Below are 17,027 nucleotides of genomic sequence, written 5' to 3'. Positions count from 1 at the left end.
GTTCACTAATCCACCCATGATCATTATGGGCAGGCATTTTTCATGAGAAACGTGGAAATGTATAATCGAGAAAGACCTCGAGGTTGAAGAGGTGTTTCCTGCCCAGTTTATTTCTGCAAATTTAGATTAATAAAAACTGATTACAAGAATAAAATAACTTATTCTTCACATGATGATTTGTTGCTGCTTTTTCCCACAGAAGAACATTGATGTGTCAAGATAAGGATCCTAACTTTACAGCCAGTCCTAATGTCTGGTGTTACAGACAGGATTGAATAAAATCACGTGAATTTGACTTCTCCATTCTGTGGGAACTTATGTTTCACAGAGTGCCGGGGAATTTAAAAATGGCTATTAATTGAAGTTCCCCTCTTGTTTTTGTTTGCCCATCACTAATTACAACACGTTTAAGGTAGAATTACCACAAAACTTCTCTCTCTGAAAGTTCAATTTAATTATCCATTAATGGAAATTCACTTGCTCACAGGCACAAAAACAAACACAAAATAAAAGACTGATTGACAGCAGCAAACCAACCACACACACACACTGAAAGGTTTCACTGTGACAATTTGCTGTTTTGACATTTTTTTTTTTTTTAAATGAGAGCCTCTACCGACACTTCTGCGCAGGGTTACGGGGAAAAACCTGGTGAATCCCTGCAACTTTCCAGCATCTTTTTGGTACTTTCCTGCCTCTTTGGAAGGTTTGGTGATTTTCTTGTAACAATGACACAAATTCAGACACACGTTGAAGCTTTAATGGCAGTTTGAGCTTTAAGATGAATTATCGACCGTGTAAATTTACAGTAGTTTGCAAACAGTAGCTTCATAAAAACATCGGTAGTCCACTTCCTGCTAATTTTCCGGTGCTTTCTGCCACAACTTGTCCTTCATCAATGGATGTAATTTCCTCAGTTGTCATGGAGATGGTTCAGTTATCGTCATAGTTGATGATGATAGTGTTTCAATATGACAAGTGAAACACCTTTTTTACGCTTTGTTGAGACTTTTTTGTGGAAATACAGAAAAAACTTAGAAAGTAGGGCTGCGACTTACGCCTGTTTTTTATTAGCAGTTAATCTGTCATCACTGTTTCACAAAGAAAATGGGACAGAATGTCCATCACAAGTTTCTAGATCCAGTGTGACGGCTTCATATGTCTCGTTCTATCCAACCATTAGTCCAAAATGCAAACACACTCAGTTTACAATTATAAAACAGAGGGAAAAAAGCAGCAAATGCCCACATTTCAGAAGCCGAACCCAGAAAAGATTTTCTTTCTAAAGCCACTTTTTACCTACAAAAGCCCGATCCAGGACTCATGATCTCAGTAGTTCTGAAATTGTGGCAACGGCTTCTGCTCATGCACAATAAATATAGAAAAGCACAGCAACGCACAAGCAGAGAGCACTGAGGAGCCTGTTTCAAGCTGCTTCACTTTCTTGTATTCTTTTATCTTTTTTTTTGCGGGAAAGTTTGATGCTTTTTTGTTTTGTTTTGTGTTATAGCACAGTCACGTACTCGGAGCTACTCAACGGCTCCACCTCGGCAGCCAAAGTTGGTTTTTTTTGTTGCTCGATCACAGTTTGGCGGTTTCATTTCTTCCATCAGCAAGTTTGGGAACTTTAACTTCTGGTATCAAACCTGCTTTTCAGAAATCGTGGCCATGTGCACCCCTGGCTAGAGTGCACAGAAAGCTCTGAGGAGTTTTGAAAGCATCAGCGTTTCACTTATTAATGCAAGACTAAAGGAGAACAAAGTAATGTGGAAAAACCGCAGTTATTTCCTCATTTTTTGAGCAAGAATGGAGACTTTGCAAAACGTTTTGTTGTAAGAAGCAAAGAGCAGAGGAACAGTCAAGTCCAGCTGAGTGGTGCTGAGCTGCCAGCCGTTACTGATGTTTGTAGCTTCCCACCTAAATTCAAGCACTTTCACTGACATAAAAAAGGTGGTGTGAAATGTGCAGGAACCCCGACGTGAATCTCAGCAGACCGCTGGACCTCCACTGCTACGTGGGAAGTTTCCTCCGTGTCGTCGTTGCGGCCGTTCTCCAGCAGTTGTAGATTTCTTGGACTTTTAGAAGTTTTCTTTGTTGAAGATGAACTTGACGTCGGCCTCTGAGTGGGACAGACACTGTTTCTCCAGAGATTTCCCCAGCTGAGGCGGACCACACAGGAAGACTCCGACCTTAGCTCTGAGGGGACAAAAACACCATTTTATTTATTATCGCAATCAATATTGATTCTGTTATTTTATTAGTTTTATTGAGCTGTAGAAGAATAGAGGAGAAGTAGCTGCAGTAGCAGAGTTGCATGTGGTTTTTTATCATAATAACTGTAAGGCCACAGACAGCAGGAGCAGGTGAATGAGAGCGCAGACTTTCCCGCTCTGTCTGTGCTGAAACTAATTATTCAAATAGCTGTTCAATAGCTGTGTCTGTTGCGACGTATGTATAACAATGACAATAAGTCCTTCAAAATACGATGTGTCTATACTGGTTTATTCTTCCCACATTTTGTGGAAAGTGAAGCTGTGAATCAGAGTTTTTATTTTTCGGCCATATCGTCAGTGTTGCCAGATTTGACTGTCAGGAATATGAGTTTAAATATCAGCATGAATAAATTCATATGTACCTTTTTTTATGTACATGATTATAGTTAATTTAACATTAAACTTGAAAGGCTTCACTTATATGAACAGATGGTAGATTTTTTTATATTTGTTCACAGTTTGGGAAAATGAACTATGCCGGATTGGCTGTTGGCAGTTCCTGTTTCCTGTGTACCAATGGATGTAGCGAGAACTTTCACTGGATCCCTTTGATGCAGAAGAAAACAAAAACCTGATGATTCACAGGCAAGTTCTGCACTCATAAGGAGCGCCTTTTTTCCCCCCGCTGATTTCCAAACGGGTTAACGGCCATTTGTGTCCGACGGACAGCGGAGATAATTGTACCCTTGGAAAGTGTGAGTCACACTGAATCCAACAGTGCATCTTGTCCGTGCGTTCCCACTTGACTGAGATGTAAGGTGCGGCCAGCGGGGCGCTACCCCGGATTTTCCGGTTTGCAGGCCTTTGCTGCACCGCTGACTTGCTTCTGTTGCCTCGTAGACGAGGTGTTAGAGCAAAAATAGACTCCTCAGGTTGCAGCAAGTGGAAGACTTTACACAACAAAGCAGGAATATGACAGACAACTGAACGCCTTGTGCGTAAACAGCCTGTCAGACGGCGCGACTCGTAGCCCTCTTAACCATGGGGTCTGCTGCCCTAACGCTCCCCGGGTAGGAGTGGTGGGGGGTAGCTGTGGGGGCAGCAGTTACTGCATTAGTAGCAGCAGAAGGAGCTGTAGTTGCAGCAGTAGTAGCGGCAGTGTTGGCAGCAGAAGCAGGAGCCATTCATACAGTACGAGTAGTTAAGTCTTAAGACAGTTACTCGTGATGACTGCGATCCTTTTGACTTATTTAGACTTATGACTTATTCATAAACGGCACAGAGATGAAGTTTGTTTGTGTACAGCGTGATAATGTGACAAAGGGCCTCACCTCGGGTGCTGTGACGCAATATTGGTGAACTCGTTGTCCCAGTTGGGTTTCCCATAAAGAGTCTTCTGTTTGAGCCCTGTAATTGGGTCGTTCTCCGCCTCGTGGTGAACACGGAAGTGAGCCGCCTGATAGAGAGAGAGAAAAAAAAAAACAGAATTTAAAGGACTTTTTATATTTCAGCAAACAGACATGAAAAAGAATTTGTCACTGTATTGGGTTCACAAGGTTTTGTTGGGTGTTGGGTGAAGGTTGGGATTTCTCAGGCACTAAAACAAACAACCTTTCAATCTAAGTTTAGCAACCACATATGTTTTTAGTGCATCCAGGAAGGACAGTTCTGTCGCTGCAGGGTGTCAGCTTTTCAGGAACTACACAAACGTCCTGGTTTTAAGTTAAAGATTAGGTTTTTGAGTATGAGTAAGTCTCGAGAAGGGTTTCTACCGCCTGAACGGTACCGTCGTACCTCAGTCTCCTTCCAGCGGGTGAGGTAGATGTTGTAGCTGAGGAAGTCGGCCATGCCCTTCTCCGTCATCTGACCCTCCAGAAACTGCAGCAGGTCTGCAAACCACTCGAAGGCCTGCGTCTCCGGGCACAGCCAGTAGAAGTAGATCTGAGGAAGAAAGGGGCAACGACACGAGTCACCGTATTTACCAAATCCGAGAGGAATCATCCGGGGATGTTGCTGCTGACAACAGAGGCTCAAACGCGGATTACTGCAGTTTTCATAATTTATCCACAGCCCCCTTCGTTTTTTCCTTTCTTTCTCTAACAGCTGTCACAGCTTGTATCGCAGCGCTGCAACGTAGCGTTATTGTACTGTAAAATCAATGAAATGGAATAAAAACTTGATTGCAAAAAACAAAAACAAAAACAAAAAAAAAAGGGAAAAAAGCCCAAAAAGTTCTCTAAAAAGCTGGAAGGAGGCTGAGGCCAATATTTCAAAGCAAACCTCAGCGATGGATATTTTCAAACCTGGGTAAATAAAATCAATCGTATCTGCACGGACAGTTTATCCAGGTGAAATGAGTTTGCGGTAATTTAATGTATTGCAGATTAGTTTGCTCATACTGCATGTACAGATAAAGCACATTGCATATTTATGAGTTCAGTTCTAGTCTGGCCTTTTAGTAGTTTCAGTAGATAGTGTGTGGGAGCACATTGCACTCACCGAAGAAAAACAAGAGCCTAATGTTGTAATTATCGTATCGCTTAATTACGACTCACTATCTCATGTTTACTCATCACATCTCAAGATAGATTTCTTGTTAATATGAGAAATGAGTAATTATGAGATTTAATTCACTGTTATTTCCTCCTTGGTCGGGGACACTGAAACATTAATGTCAACGAGTAATATGGACGTTATTATTATTATTATTATTATTAGCTAAGCCAGTATGAGACGCTTCAAGGACACAAAACCCGTTTGTGATCCTATCGACATTCCATGGGTCCATTTGGTGTCACAATAAAGCTAAAAAGTGTAATAAAAACATTTGAATTGGCGATACAGCTGAAATTCCTAATCAGGTCCCTGAATACGGGATAACAGTGGGTCACTGAGTCATAACTGTGACGCAGAGAGGTCATAACAAAGAAGATTAATGAGATCCACACTTTGTTTTTGTCTTTGGTGAAAGCCATGTGGTTCCGTTACCATGTGCTTAAATGGTACGTTTTTCCCGGGAAGTTACCACAAACTAATACCGACAGTACACAATGCACTGGAAATGGGAGAAACGTGACGTTCAGCGGGGGCCCACAGCTCATTGCTGCCCCCGGTTTAGTTAGTTTTGGCCTTTAAATATCAATACTAAGTCGAAGCTGGAGGTAGACTTAAATGTCGGGGAGCAGTGTGCTCCAGTGTACACAACGAAGGAAAAGTAAACTTGGTCCATCGTGATTTTGAATTCTCTACGCAGCTGATTTGAAATCTTCCAAACATCGTTTTAACATTTTTTTTCCCCGCCTGATACCAGTCTCAGCATCTCGGTCCGTCTCACCTTCTTGGTGAAGACCTCCTGGTTGTTCTGGATGCGTTTGTACCACACAGACTTCAGGATGGAGGCGAAAGGAGTCACTCCGATTCCTGCGCCCACCAGCATCACCACCTCGTAACGGAACACGTCCTCACTGGCAGTGCCAAACGGGCCGTCTATGGCAACCCTGGGAGACAGGCAGACGGAGAGACAGAGACTGCTCATGATGGAGGACAGCAAGAGGGAAGTAGATTTCAATAAATTCACCCTCCGTGCAAGGCCACCCATTTCACTTCAGCTACTTTTCATTCAAGTTTCATTTCACCAAAACAGAAACATGAGAAAGTCTGGGAGACTTTTCTCTGGAAAGGAAATCTGATTTTTCTGCATCTACACCAACTCCAGCTGGTCTAAATCAGGTGCTCGTTTCATCTCTTTTGCATTTGTGAGGTACGTTCGAGGACCTGATCGTTGTTCGGGCCCATGCTCAACAAGTGCAACAAAGCTGCCCTGGGGGTAATTACTTTAGAGGCAGCAGCTCTTTCATTGTCTGGTCTGAAGAGAAAAGCAAAATGCTGCAGCTTGATCAGCAGGGCCACTAACTGGACATTGTGGCAGGTCGTGTTGCTAATATTGTATGGTTCCTACAGTTTCTTTGAGACTCCACTCACTCCTGAAAGGACAAAGAATTACAGACGCACACAATAAACCACTCGGCTGTAAATGTGACCCCCATTGCCAGATTTTCAAAGACCAGCCGGATGGAGGGGGCGCAGGGTGCAGTTAAATGTAATCGCAAGCAATTCCAGGCACAATTTTCCTCTTTTATCACACGCTTCCCCGGTTGACGTACTTGGGCAGTTTCCAGGCCTCCTGAGTCTCGTTTTTGTCTCCTCCGCAGGCCTCATACAGCGCCTGAGTCCAGTCCCCGACGATACGGATGTGGGCGCTGAAGTAGTCCTCCTCGGGGGCGGAGGTCAGGGTGAAGGGGTGCCACTCCAGCCTGGAGACGGACGGACACTGGATGAAGACGTACTGACCCACCTCCATACGGAAGCCCTTCCTCTTCATCTGCAGCTCCAGAGTCTTGGAGGGGTGCATCACCACCTGTAGACCAGGTACGGGGTTATTTCAGTTATAAAGTCAGGTTATTTATTTAGGCTTATTTGTCAGATAACAAGTATTAAGGGACAGCTTGGGATTTTGATAGTGATTATTTCCATTTTCTATTAATTCCATAGTCCATGAAATGTCAGAAAATAGCGTTCACAACCTCACCAGAGTTCAGAGTGTCACTGGTGACACGAAGTTGGAACCAAAGAACGATTGGCAATTTTGTGTGATAAATGATTAATCTAAAATCAAAACTGCTCAATAAATCAATAAACATTTTGTCCCTTGGCCTGTTTCAATACCAGATATAATTAGAATTTACTCAGCGCTGCATAATCCTTTAAACTTGTGTTTCTTATTACTAGAATCTGCATTTTCACTCGAATCTAGCTCAGAATAGATGGTGATAGAAAATCATTCTGATTTTTGAAGAATACTTAAGTCCTATATGGACGTATTATGGCTTTTTGTGCAATGTTTCTGTAAATTATGGCAGTTTATGTCAAATATACAGCAACATGTTTTGAGGGAAGAGGCTGTGGTGGATGAATGGGTCAAGCACTGGACTTTCACCCAGGACAAAAGACTGGGGTTCAGCTCCCATGTGAAACCAAAAGTTAATATTGACTTATTTTTACACTTCGTTGACTTATTATCTTATGTTTTTTTAATTTATTACGTTCAGTTTTTCAGTCGCAGTTTGCTTAGGTTATGGAAAAGATCATGGTTTGGGTTAAAGTAGATGCTTTCACAGCATTAACCACGTGTTAGAAAGCCTTTCTGCCAGAACTTCTCCCACGGGACACCTAGACCCCCCAGGTGTAAATAGCCACATTTGATATCCCCTCCAGGTGCAAGTAGCATTGTTGGCTACGAACACGTCCCTCACAGGTAGAGGTTCAAATGTCCCTGCAGTTGAAGCGCGTCTTAAGTCCCTTCAAGTTTACGCTCTGTTACATGTCAGGCATTTAGTAGAAAAAAACTCAACTTAAATGTGAATGCAGGGGTTCAGCGTATTGCTCAAGGATACTTCGTCGAACCTGCCGCCTCACCTTTACAGGACATTACTGTTCATATCCAACATACACACCTTGGTGATGACCACTTTCTGGTGGGATCGATAGATGCGAACGAGCCTCTCACACACGTAGAGAATCATGGGGCCCACCACCCACTTCCATGTCTAGAGAAAGGAAAATGTAGGAAAATGTACAGTGATCCTGAATGATTCCTAATAATTACTACAAAGAACGATAAAACTTGCTAACACTATTTTGGTTGATATTTTAGTCTTGTAGAGCAGTAGAGTTTCCCAGTTGTTATTTACAGCAACACTGGAAACCGGCAGCTGACACGCCCTGTAGTGAAAACCCTGCGACCTTTAACAGCTCACCATCGGTGGGTTTCCAGCAAACACTGGAACGGCGCAGTTGGATCCGTTTTTTCCCCAGTCTTCAAACTGGTCAGCGCAGACCTCTGGTTCGTTTGTCCGCAGGCTAGCAGCCGTCTGTCCTCGCACAATACGCCTGCAGTCAGAAACAGAGGAAGGACGAACGCTTAAATAGCGATAAGGATTTTTTATTATACGTGAAACTGGGGGAATCTGGACCTCAGTAGAATTGTAGGACTCCAAAAACATGAATATTGGCAAGATGCATATGTAATTAAACAAGTTAACATTAGTGTGGTGGTACTTAAATGCAAAATTTGTTTATATTATTTAATTGTTTATTACATATAGTTTATATTTCATGTAAAATTGTACATGTCCACAGCAGAAATGTAGACAGTGATCACTTAAATTGACTCTGAGGCAAGTCCAAGTCTGAACAGTGTAGAGACAAGAGTCGAGGCCGAGTCCAAATGGGATTCAGCAATGGGAACTGAACTCAGCGGGGACCAAAGACTGTAACAGACAAGGCTGGTGGCCGACACCGAGACAAGCGTGGGACAACAAGGGTAGGGTCCGGTCCAAAGTGGCTTCCTCTCCAAATCCAGAGCAACTACGGCAGTAACCACAGACCAGGCAGGGATTCTCAGAAAGAAGTGAGCTGTATTTTTGTACCTGAACTTTTGTGCTGTCTTACCCGAAGCCGTGGAACACCAGGCCGATGAAGAAGATGACAAAGAGATGGTGGGTGTACCAGAACACCTCGAAGTACGACCTCCGGATCACCTCCATGGACGAGGTGATGATGAGAATGAGGGCTAGCGTGATGGCCACGCCTGTCAGCCCGGCGACGGTGGTGAACATGACGATTGTGGGGTTCTGCGTGAAAACACAGTTTGATTTGTTGGGGGATCCAGATTTCAAACATTTAAACTCATCTCACACATAAACACGCAGCTCGTTCGTCGTGATGCGGATCGGGTTCATCACCTCTGACAGTTCCTCACTCGTTTGCACTTAAGTCACAAAACCCCCTCGCATGGCTATTGGCTAATTTCCCTCATGTTTTGTCATAGTTCCTCTCACTGCTGAGACTGACTTCAGCCATGTACTCTTCTGGTTACTCTGCTGTTTGAGATGTAAGGATCAAAAGGGTAAGGACACCAAGAGGGAAGCTAGTTTGGGCATTAGAAAGCAGATTGGTTCAAGCGAAGGCCCTATACTATGGGGACTAAATAAGAGTAAAGTTGTTTGAGAAAATTTGCGTGTTTACAGGTGAAATTTTGCATCGGTAACATTTGAAACACTGAAAGTAGTTGACGTGGCAATTGAAATAGAATTACTGCAGGAAACTGAAATTAAAGATGAGCTAAAATTAGCTGAAGTGTCAGTTAAAGTGCCTGTCCCGAAATAAATGAACGACAGTTCAACTGTATAAACCGTTAAGGAGATGAAGTGTCGAGTGAAGCGTAAGCACTGAAAGCAGTTCCGTTTGAGCCAATTCTGTGTACACCGTGGAAGTTTTGGGAATCATAAGAGGCGGAGGCGTGTTTTGTTCTTAGGTTTAAGCACTGAAAGGAGTTGAGATGTCGGTAGGAATGTAATCACTGACTGCACATAAACTCTCGGATAAAAAATGACAGATGAAAGCAGTGAAAGGGTCAGTTGAAGCCTAATAGTTAAAATCTTGAAACACATGGAGGTTTACAGAAAAGAGAGACAAAGAGGGGGAGTGATGACCTAAAGTTTATGCTTGGTAAAAACATACTCAGTAAAGAGGCAGTGGGGGAGTTTTAATGTTAAGGCTAAAGTGATCTACTTTGGTAATTAGTAGATTTCTTGGTAAGAGCGAGGCTGAGAAAGCCTAGTTTTCTGGTCTCAGATTATAATATTTCAGAGTCTGGATTCAAAACTGCAGAAAGCAGATTGAACATATACTGTTGGTCCTAATCCATGTAACTTCCATGAGAAGCAGCGTATTCTATGCTCTGATGACACAAAAGATCTAATCGTTTGTTCCCTGTGTTATGGCTTTTGCAGAAATGCATTTGGAAGATAAAAGCCGTAACTGCAATAGAGGAAGTTTCTGAAATGACAAAATATCTGCAAAGACCAATACCACCAAGGAGGAAGTTTGTCAGATGAAGTAATATATATATTTTTTTTCAGACAACAAATTTAGCAATTAAGCAGTGACAATTTCACAGATTTTAGCAACACAAGGAGCATCCAGCGACATATCACACACCACAACTCACCGTCTCGTTTGTCCTGATGGGGTTCAGGAAAGATGCGTTGTCCCCGGTGCCGATTTCAGAGAGGATGAAGGGCAGGGAGCTTCTGTTTTGAATCAGTTGGGCGTCCATGAAATACTCGAAGTTAAACAAGTGCGCAACGATGTGCACGGCTAGAAGTAGGAGAGAAGGGAGAGGTATATCAGGAGCACTTAAAAAAGCCAGAAGCTCTCCCAAATGGGGTTTTTAAGTCACATGGGAAGCTGAAGCCACGAAGCTGCCAAATGCTGCTCGCAATTAATAAGATATAATGAGTAAAACTGATGTAAAGGGGTTTTAGGTGGTGGCGTAGTAATCAGACGGGTTTAGTCAGAGAAAGGAGGTCAATAAAATGAATTCACTGGTTCATGATTGGGAATTCCGTGACAGTGACGGAATTACAAGCGGTTTTCAGAAAAATGAGAGACCCTTCAACATCGCTCAGGGTCAGCGGGTTGTTTTCTCGACTTCAGCCTTGTGCCCGATATATTGGCAGATGTGCAAAACAAAATGTAGCTCTAAATGTTTTATAGGCTGCATTTTTATAGACTGCCTTTGTTCAAAAACCCCTGAATTCTATTTTACATCTTCATGCTTTTCTTCTCACTGTTATGATGCTTATGAAATGCAGCTTCATATATCCGCAGCACCTTGTGTTTTCTTACTCGTGGTGATTAAATAAAGACAATTTATTATGTTCATCTGGACAGATAGAGATGAATGTCAACCTGTATTTACCACTTTTTAAAACAGGGACACTAAAGTCTTCAAAAGTGCCCCATGTGAACTGGGGAGTACCTTAAGGCTACATGCTCCCACTTGGCCAAATAATACATCCTGCTATGTCAATGATACTCAGCTTTATATGTCTATTAAGGTTTGAAAAAAGTGTCTGGGCCTAGTTGGACTGACTGGAGACCCTTTTTATTAACTCCGTCTAGACGGGAAAAATAGTAATGATAATGTCAATTTGTGCAGCTCTGCCGCTGACACGCGGCTTTATGCGTCTGTAAAATTTAGGAACCAATCGGCGGCCTGACGTCCTTACAGAACTGGCGCACTGACATCGGATGTTGGACGCCGGATAATTTTCGTCCAGCTCAGGAATGAAAAATCTAAAATGCTGTCGTCCGGGACAACGAACGCCATCTCTCTCTTCCTCGTTGTCTTTGATTCCAGTAGCACCTTTGATAATTGTAATGAAAGTGTTTCCACCAACTTTATATTGTTTTTCAAAAACTGTGATCAAGAAAAGTACTGTGAGACTCTGCCGCTCACGTCTTCACACAGAAAAACGCTACCTGTATGGAAGGCAATCATGTAGGCCACCAGTTTGTGAAAAGTGATGTTTCGGTCCAGTTGCCGAGCGGCCGTGCGGCTGCAGCACTGAATGCAATCAAGAAAGACAAATACAGCAACGTTAAAATAATGAGCAATGAGAAATGGTGTCATTAGCAGGTAGATCCACTCCTCTAATAATGATTTATTGGATTTTAAATGATCTAACGTTCTGGACCAACCCTCAGCTTTCATCCATACCTGGATGGTGCCACGGAGGAAGGAGAGGAGGTTTCGGCAGACGGGCAGCAGGATGAGCATGCAGTTGAAGTTGAGGCAGGCAGCAGGAGCTCTGGCCCAGGACAGGGCGTGCTGATGGGACAGAGAGAGCGCTGGGTTACCTCAAAATGTGATCAGATTACTTGTCAGTAAGAGTTCAGGTAACAGGTCACAGAAATAATCTCACTGGTCAGGTTAAAAAGTTTTCCTAAACAGGTAACTAACTGGTTGGTTACTAAAGAACTGGATAAGATTTGATAGGATTTGATATGATCTGATCTGATCTGATCTGATTTGATAGGATTTGATAGGATTTGATCTGATTTGATCTGATTTGATCTGATTTGATCTGATTTGATCTGATTTGATAGGATTTGATCTGATTTGATAGGATTTGATATGATTTGATAGGATTTGATATGATTTGATCTGATTTGATATGATTTGATCTGATTTGATCTGATTTGATAGGATTTGATATGATTTGATAGGATTTGATAGGATTTGATCTGATTTGATAGGATTTGATATGATTTGATCTGATTTGATAGGATTTGATATGATTTGATAGGATTTGATAGGATTTGATATGATTTGATATGATTTGATATGATTTGATCTGATTTGATCTGATTTGATAGGATTTGATATGATTTGATCTGATTTGATAGGATTTGATAGGATTTGATAGGATTTGATCTGATTTGATAGGATTTGATATGATTTGATATGATTTGATATGATTTGATAGGATTTGATCTGATTTTATAGGATTTGATAGGATTTGATCTGATTTGATAGGATTTGATCGGATTTGATATGATTTGATCTGATTTGATATGATTTGATAGGATTTGATCTGATTTGATAGGATTTGATCTGATTTGATAGGATTTGATAGGAAAATCCAGCTTTAATTGTCATTTTCATGTTCAAAGTTGTTTCTAAAATTTTTGGAAATGAAGGAAAACAAAACTTCAGTTCACTATTTTAAATTGAAACTTTTGAAAAGTCAACTTCACTTTTAGTTTAACTATCAAAATGGCAGGTTTTTTGTGTTGTGATTCATTAATTGGAGTTTCAGTTTAAATTTATACAACCTCAAACGTGAAAAATCCATCATGTGCCTACAATTAGAAAATGGCATTTGGCTTGGATTGAACGATTTCCTTTTAAGAGTGGCAGCCGTATGCTTCTGTACATTTGGCCCACGTTTTAATCGAACTTTTAATTTAGTCACTGTCGATGTAATCCATCCTTTACACTGTATCGATCCCCTCATCCCTAGCAGGCTCCTGGTGAGCTGGAGCTTACTCGCTAGATAGCCCTGATCAATACAATACGGTATCTTTATCCATTAGTCTTTGCATGTCAATGTTACTGGAATGCAGTTACCATTAAATGCTGCTGAGATTGCGCGTGCCTTTAGTTTTCTCCTCACCGCTGTGGCTTACGTTGACACAGTAGTATCAGTGTTACTGACACTAATATTATATTTAACCTCAAACCCAGGCCCCAGTCCCGAAAATCATCCAAACCTCAACCCTCTCCTCAACCAAAAAAATAAACATTTTCCTAACCTTGACGCAACTTTTTAAGGTTCAAGATTTCTTGATACTTTGAGGGATAAAGGCTGTGTCAAGAAGTAATGCTGAATACTGTTCCCCATCTGTCTACGTTTGTGATGATATTTGGTCGGATCGAATGCAGACCAAAGGGAAAAAAAGCAGCATCTGCGTTTCACTTCTGCCAACCTGAAGCCAGCTGTGCATTTTGTCAGAGGAAGAACATAAATAATTCACCTGAAAAAAACTCAATCACTCTTTCTTTCGTATCTAAGATGGAGTGACTTCATAGCGCTATTCGAAACCACGGGGCTTTATTTTAAACTCTAGTGGAGATCCAAAAACTGACCGAGGAAAAGCCAACATGTCAGGTTTATATCCCTATAATGAATATAAACATCACATAGTCTGTGATATTAGGTTAAAAGATATGTATATGTGGATATGTAAGGACAACTTGAACTCCATGTTCACGTCATATCAGATAGAATGTAATTAAAAATTGGGGAAAAAAAATCTATTTTCCAATTAATCACGATTATCAGTTGAATGATCCAGTGTTATTAAAAATACTGATAAGAAATGTCAGTTCCCAGCGTTAATCCAGAGGAGTGCTTTGATTTTCAAGCACTGCCGGTGTTTATCTGACGTACACAAATCCCATAGAGTCAAGTTGAATGCAAGCAAATCGAAGTGGAACTCTTCAGTCTGAAACTGAAAGAAATCAGGAGATAAGCGCCAACCCTGACTGAGAAAACACAAGCAGCCGGGTGGGAAAAACCAGGTAGTCCCTGACCGGCAATCATGAGTAGTAGAACCCAAACATATTCTGTTTGGTGTGACAGAGGTTGAAGAAAATGATCAAATATTCACATTTCAGAGGCTGGAACCAAAGAGCTTTTGGTATTTTTGCCTAAAAAGTGACTTAAACGATTGTCCGCTAATCTCTTAATCTATAAAGTTTACCAGTCCTGCATTCTGCTGCATGCATACAGTTTAAGAAAAGAGAGGAAGAGTGGGCGTGCAGTTTGATGCTGTTAATGGTGGGGACTTCTAGCAGCTGCGGCATTTTGAGGAACTGAAAAAGGCAAGGCACTTTTTTTTTTTTCGAAAATGACTAATTTCATATTTTCCTAAAATATTCACGAGTTCTTAAATTAGTTGTCTATTTTTTCTACTCTCTGTTGAAACTCAGGATAAAGCACTTTATACCCTAAATGAATCACAATCCGTATAATAATAAAAAACAATGTCAATCAAAATATTGGCACGTTTTCATGGCTCAGAAGTGATGCTGCGGCTCAGACTCACCCCGAGCAGGACCCTGGTGTAAAACCATCTCTCCACCAGGAAGGCCATGTAGAAATGGACAAACAGGTATGCATTGATCCCCAGCCACACCAGCTGCAACGCACAGTTCACGCCAACAATTCAGACGACATTCATCATTCACAATTCATCAGCCAGACAAATGGATCAAGACAGGCTGTAATAGAAGGCATTCATTTTTCAAGAGGTCAGTTTTTACAACGTTTACAGAAAAGGCAGGATGTTGTTCGGAACGTTTCGGTACCAGTGCCGATACGACTCTGGAGTCTCGGTACTGATGCCAAAGGGTCACTTCTTGTTTTTTTCTTCCCAAAATTTTCATTTCACAAAAGAAGCCAAACTTCTCAAGTGTTAAAAGTTGTCTCCACACAACCACAAAACACAACAGGGTCCGTGGTAATGCGGGAGGCATCTGGGGACCCGAAGTGCGGTTTGCATTTTTAAAAATTTAAAGTTACGCACAGTGAGTCTAGATTTTACTCCTGGAAGAGTAGAAACAAATCTGCAGAGCAGTCGGTTCCCAAACAGTTTCCCACACATTTTGGGTTACGACCTTTTACATTAAAGCATTGCCTAGTTGTAACTGCCTCTTCCAAAATATTCCAACGTGCAGATTTAGCCGGTTAGAAATGCAAATGATGAAAGCAAACGTGAAAAATTAGGAATCCAGAAAAAGAAAATTGTGTTAAAGTAAATCTACTCACAATAACAAAGATGGAGAGTCCCTCATTGGCAGCAAAGTTCCCCATAGTGAAAAGTGCTTCTGAAATGCTATGTGTGGAGGAGAGGGCGTTATCGAGATAATGGTGAAGGAAGCAGGAAACAGCGAAGGAGGACAGTAACAACCTCTGCTGAGAGCAAATAAGGAAGTGGCCCTTCAAACTTTTCAGAAGGAAGTTCTGTCCTCCCACCAGCCGCTGGTCTAACCCACACTCATTTCTCCAGTCATAAAGATCCACAGTCCATTCTGAAGGGTTCCTTGTTGAGCCTGGGTCAACTAGCTGAATCCCAGTGTTTACCTGTGAAAGGTTTCATCACAGTTAGTGTAAGAAAAGCTGTTTGGAGGCCAGAGAGAGAAGAAGGATGAGCCCGGCAGCGTTCACCTGGGCTCAGCCCCCGACCTGTGCATGCTCGGCCAGCAGCGACTGTGATGCACTGAACGCCTGGAGGGAATCTCTTCAGCTCCGGCACAGGCCTTCACATGGACTCAAGGATGAACTGAGTGGATTTCGGTGGTCGAAGGTCAAAGGTCAAGGTGGCTGCGACCTCACAAAAAACACGTTTTTGGCCATAACTCAAGAATCCAGACGCCAATTATGATGAAATTCACTTAATACATTTTATCAAATTCCTTCAAAGTCTTCACTGCATATAGTAAATGGGTCTGGACAGACACGGGTGTAAACTGCAACTCGAGCAGTTGGCGGAGGCGTCGAAACCGCCAGGCGGTGATGTTAGCTACTCTGTGTAAGGACAATAAAGTTGATTAAAGCCAGCAGTAGGAAAAAATCCCACATTTACATCCTGCGAGTATTAATGTCGCTGGACAACTCAGGACGGTTGCATGGTATGGGAAGCACTATGCTTTCCACACCTCGAAAAAAATGAAAAAAAGTTAAATCCCTGTCAAACATTTCTCTATGACTATAACACAAATTTCTTTATAACTAGAAAATGAATTCAATATCCACTAAGGTTCAAGTTGGTAAAAAACAAAAACACAAAAAATAAACAGGTAGTTCTAAATTATTTAGCCAAAAAAAAAAAGGTTTTTCAGGGTCTTGAAATGGCAAAACATGATGAAAAACAATACACTTCCGAAACTTAGACACTGACACACATGAAATGGAAGGATGTGGACTGTGAGGTGTCGACGCCCTCCTGTCACAAGCAGCAGTTGTGGAGCCCTGAGTGTGTTAATGCTCGAGGCCAGGTGACCGTTGAGGAGGAACGAATACCTGATGGTGACACTGTGAATTTTAGGCAGAGGAAGTGGCAGATTTGTAAACGTGAAGTAAAGCAGATGAGTTGCCACATGCTTCCTGTTTTAAACTCAACTGCAGAAAGGGAAACACCTGAGCCAATACTCAAATTTGGTTGACGCCAGAAAAAAAGCGGCAAAGCAGAAAAGCAACTTGCAATATGCAGTATAACAAGTGCAAAACGGAAGTGTTAAATTGTTTTTGTTGCGTCTTTTTTTAAAGTCATTATCAGTTTCCGATCATGGCGGTAGGATGGACAGCCGGTTCACGTGGGGGTGCTCGCAGTAACTGGAGC

General features: G+C 41.9%; 1 protein-coding gene across 1 annotated transcript; it reads right to left on the bottom strand.

Moving 5' to 3' along the window:
• Positions 1-688: 688 nt before the first annotated feature.
• Positions 689-15,529, bottom strand: LOC120797916 (cytochrome b-245 heavy chain). Its single transcript, XM_040141704.1, has 13 exons — positions 15,455-15,529; positions 14,733-14,825; positions 11,839-11,949; positions 11,601-11,685; positions 10,285-10,433; positions 8,724-8,905; positions 8,030-8,162; positions 7,727-7,819; positions 6,377-6,630; positions 5,548-5,710; positions 4,008-4,154; positions 3,545-3,669; positions 689-2,196 (listed from the first exon to the last, which is right to left on the bottom strand). Exons 1-13 carry the CDS (start codon positions 15,497-15,499, stop codon positions 2,079-2,081), a joined length of 1,698 nt encoding a protein of 565 aa, XP_039997638.1. The 5' UTR covers positions 15,500-15,529; the 3' UTR covers positions 689-2,078.
• Positions 15,530-17,027: the final 1,498 nt, after the last annotated feature.

This window comes from Xiphias gladius, chromosome 13, assembly GCF_016859285.1.
Source record: "Xiphias gladius isolate SHS-SW01 ecotype Sanya breed wild chromosome 13, ASM1685928v1, whole genome shotgun sequence".
Lineage (NCBI taxonomy): Eukaryota > Metazoa > Chordata > Actinopteri > Istiophoriformes > Xiphiidae > Xiphias > Xiphias gladius.
This window is presented reverse-complemented; position numbering and strand designations above follow the sequence as displayed.

Coding starts and splice junctions, on each gene's coding strand:
- LOC120797916 (XM_040141704.1), bottom strand. CDS start 15,499: ATGGGGAACTTTGCTGCCAATGAGGGACTCTCCATCTTTGTTATT. Junction 11,950..14,732: donor ACACCAGGGTCCTGCTCGGG/GTGAGTCTGAGC, acceptor CTGTCCCATCAG/CACGCCCTGTCCTGGGCCAG. Junction 11,686..11,838: donor TCCTCCGTGGCACCATCCAG/GTATGGATGAAA, acceptor GATTGCATTCAG/TGCTGCAGCCGCACGGCCGC.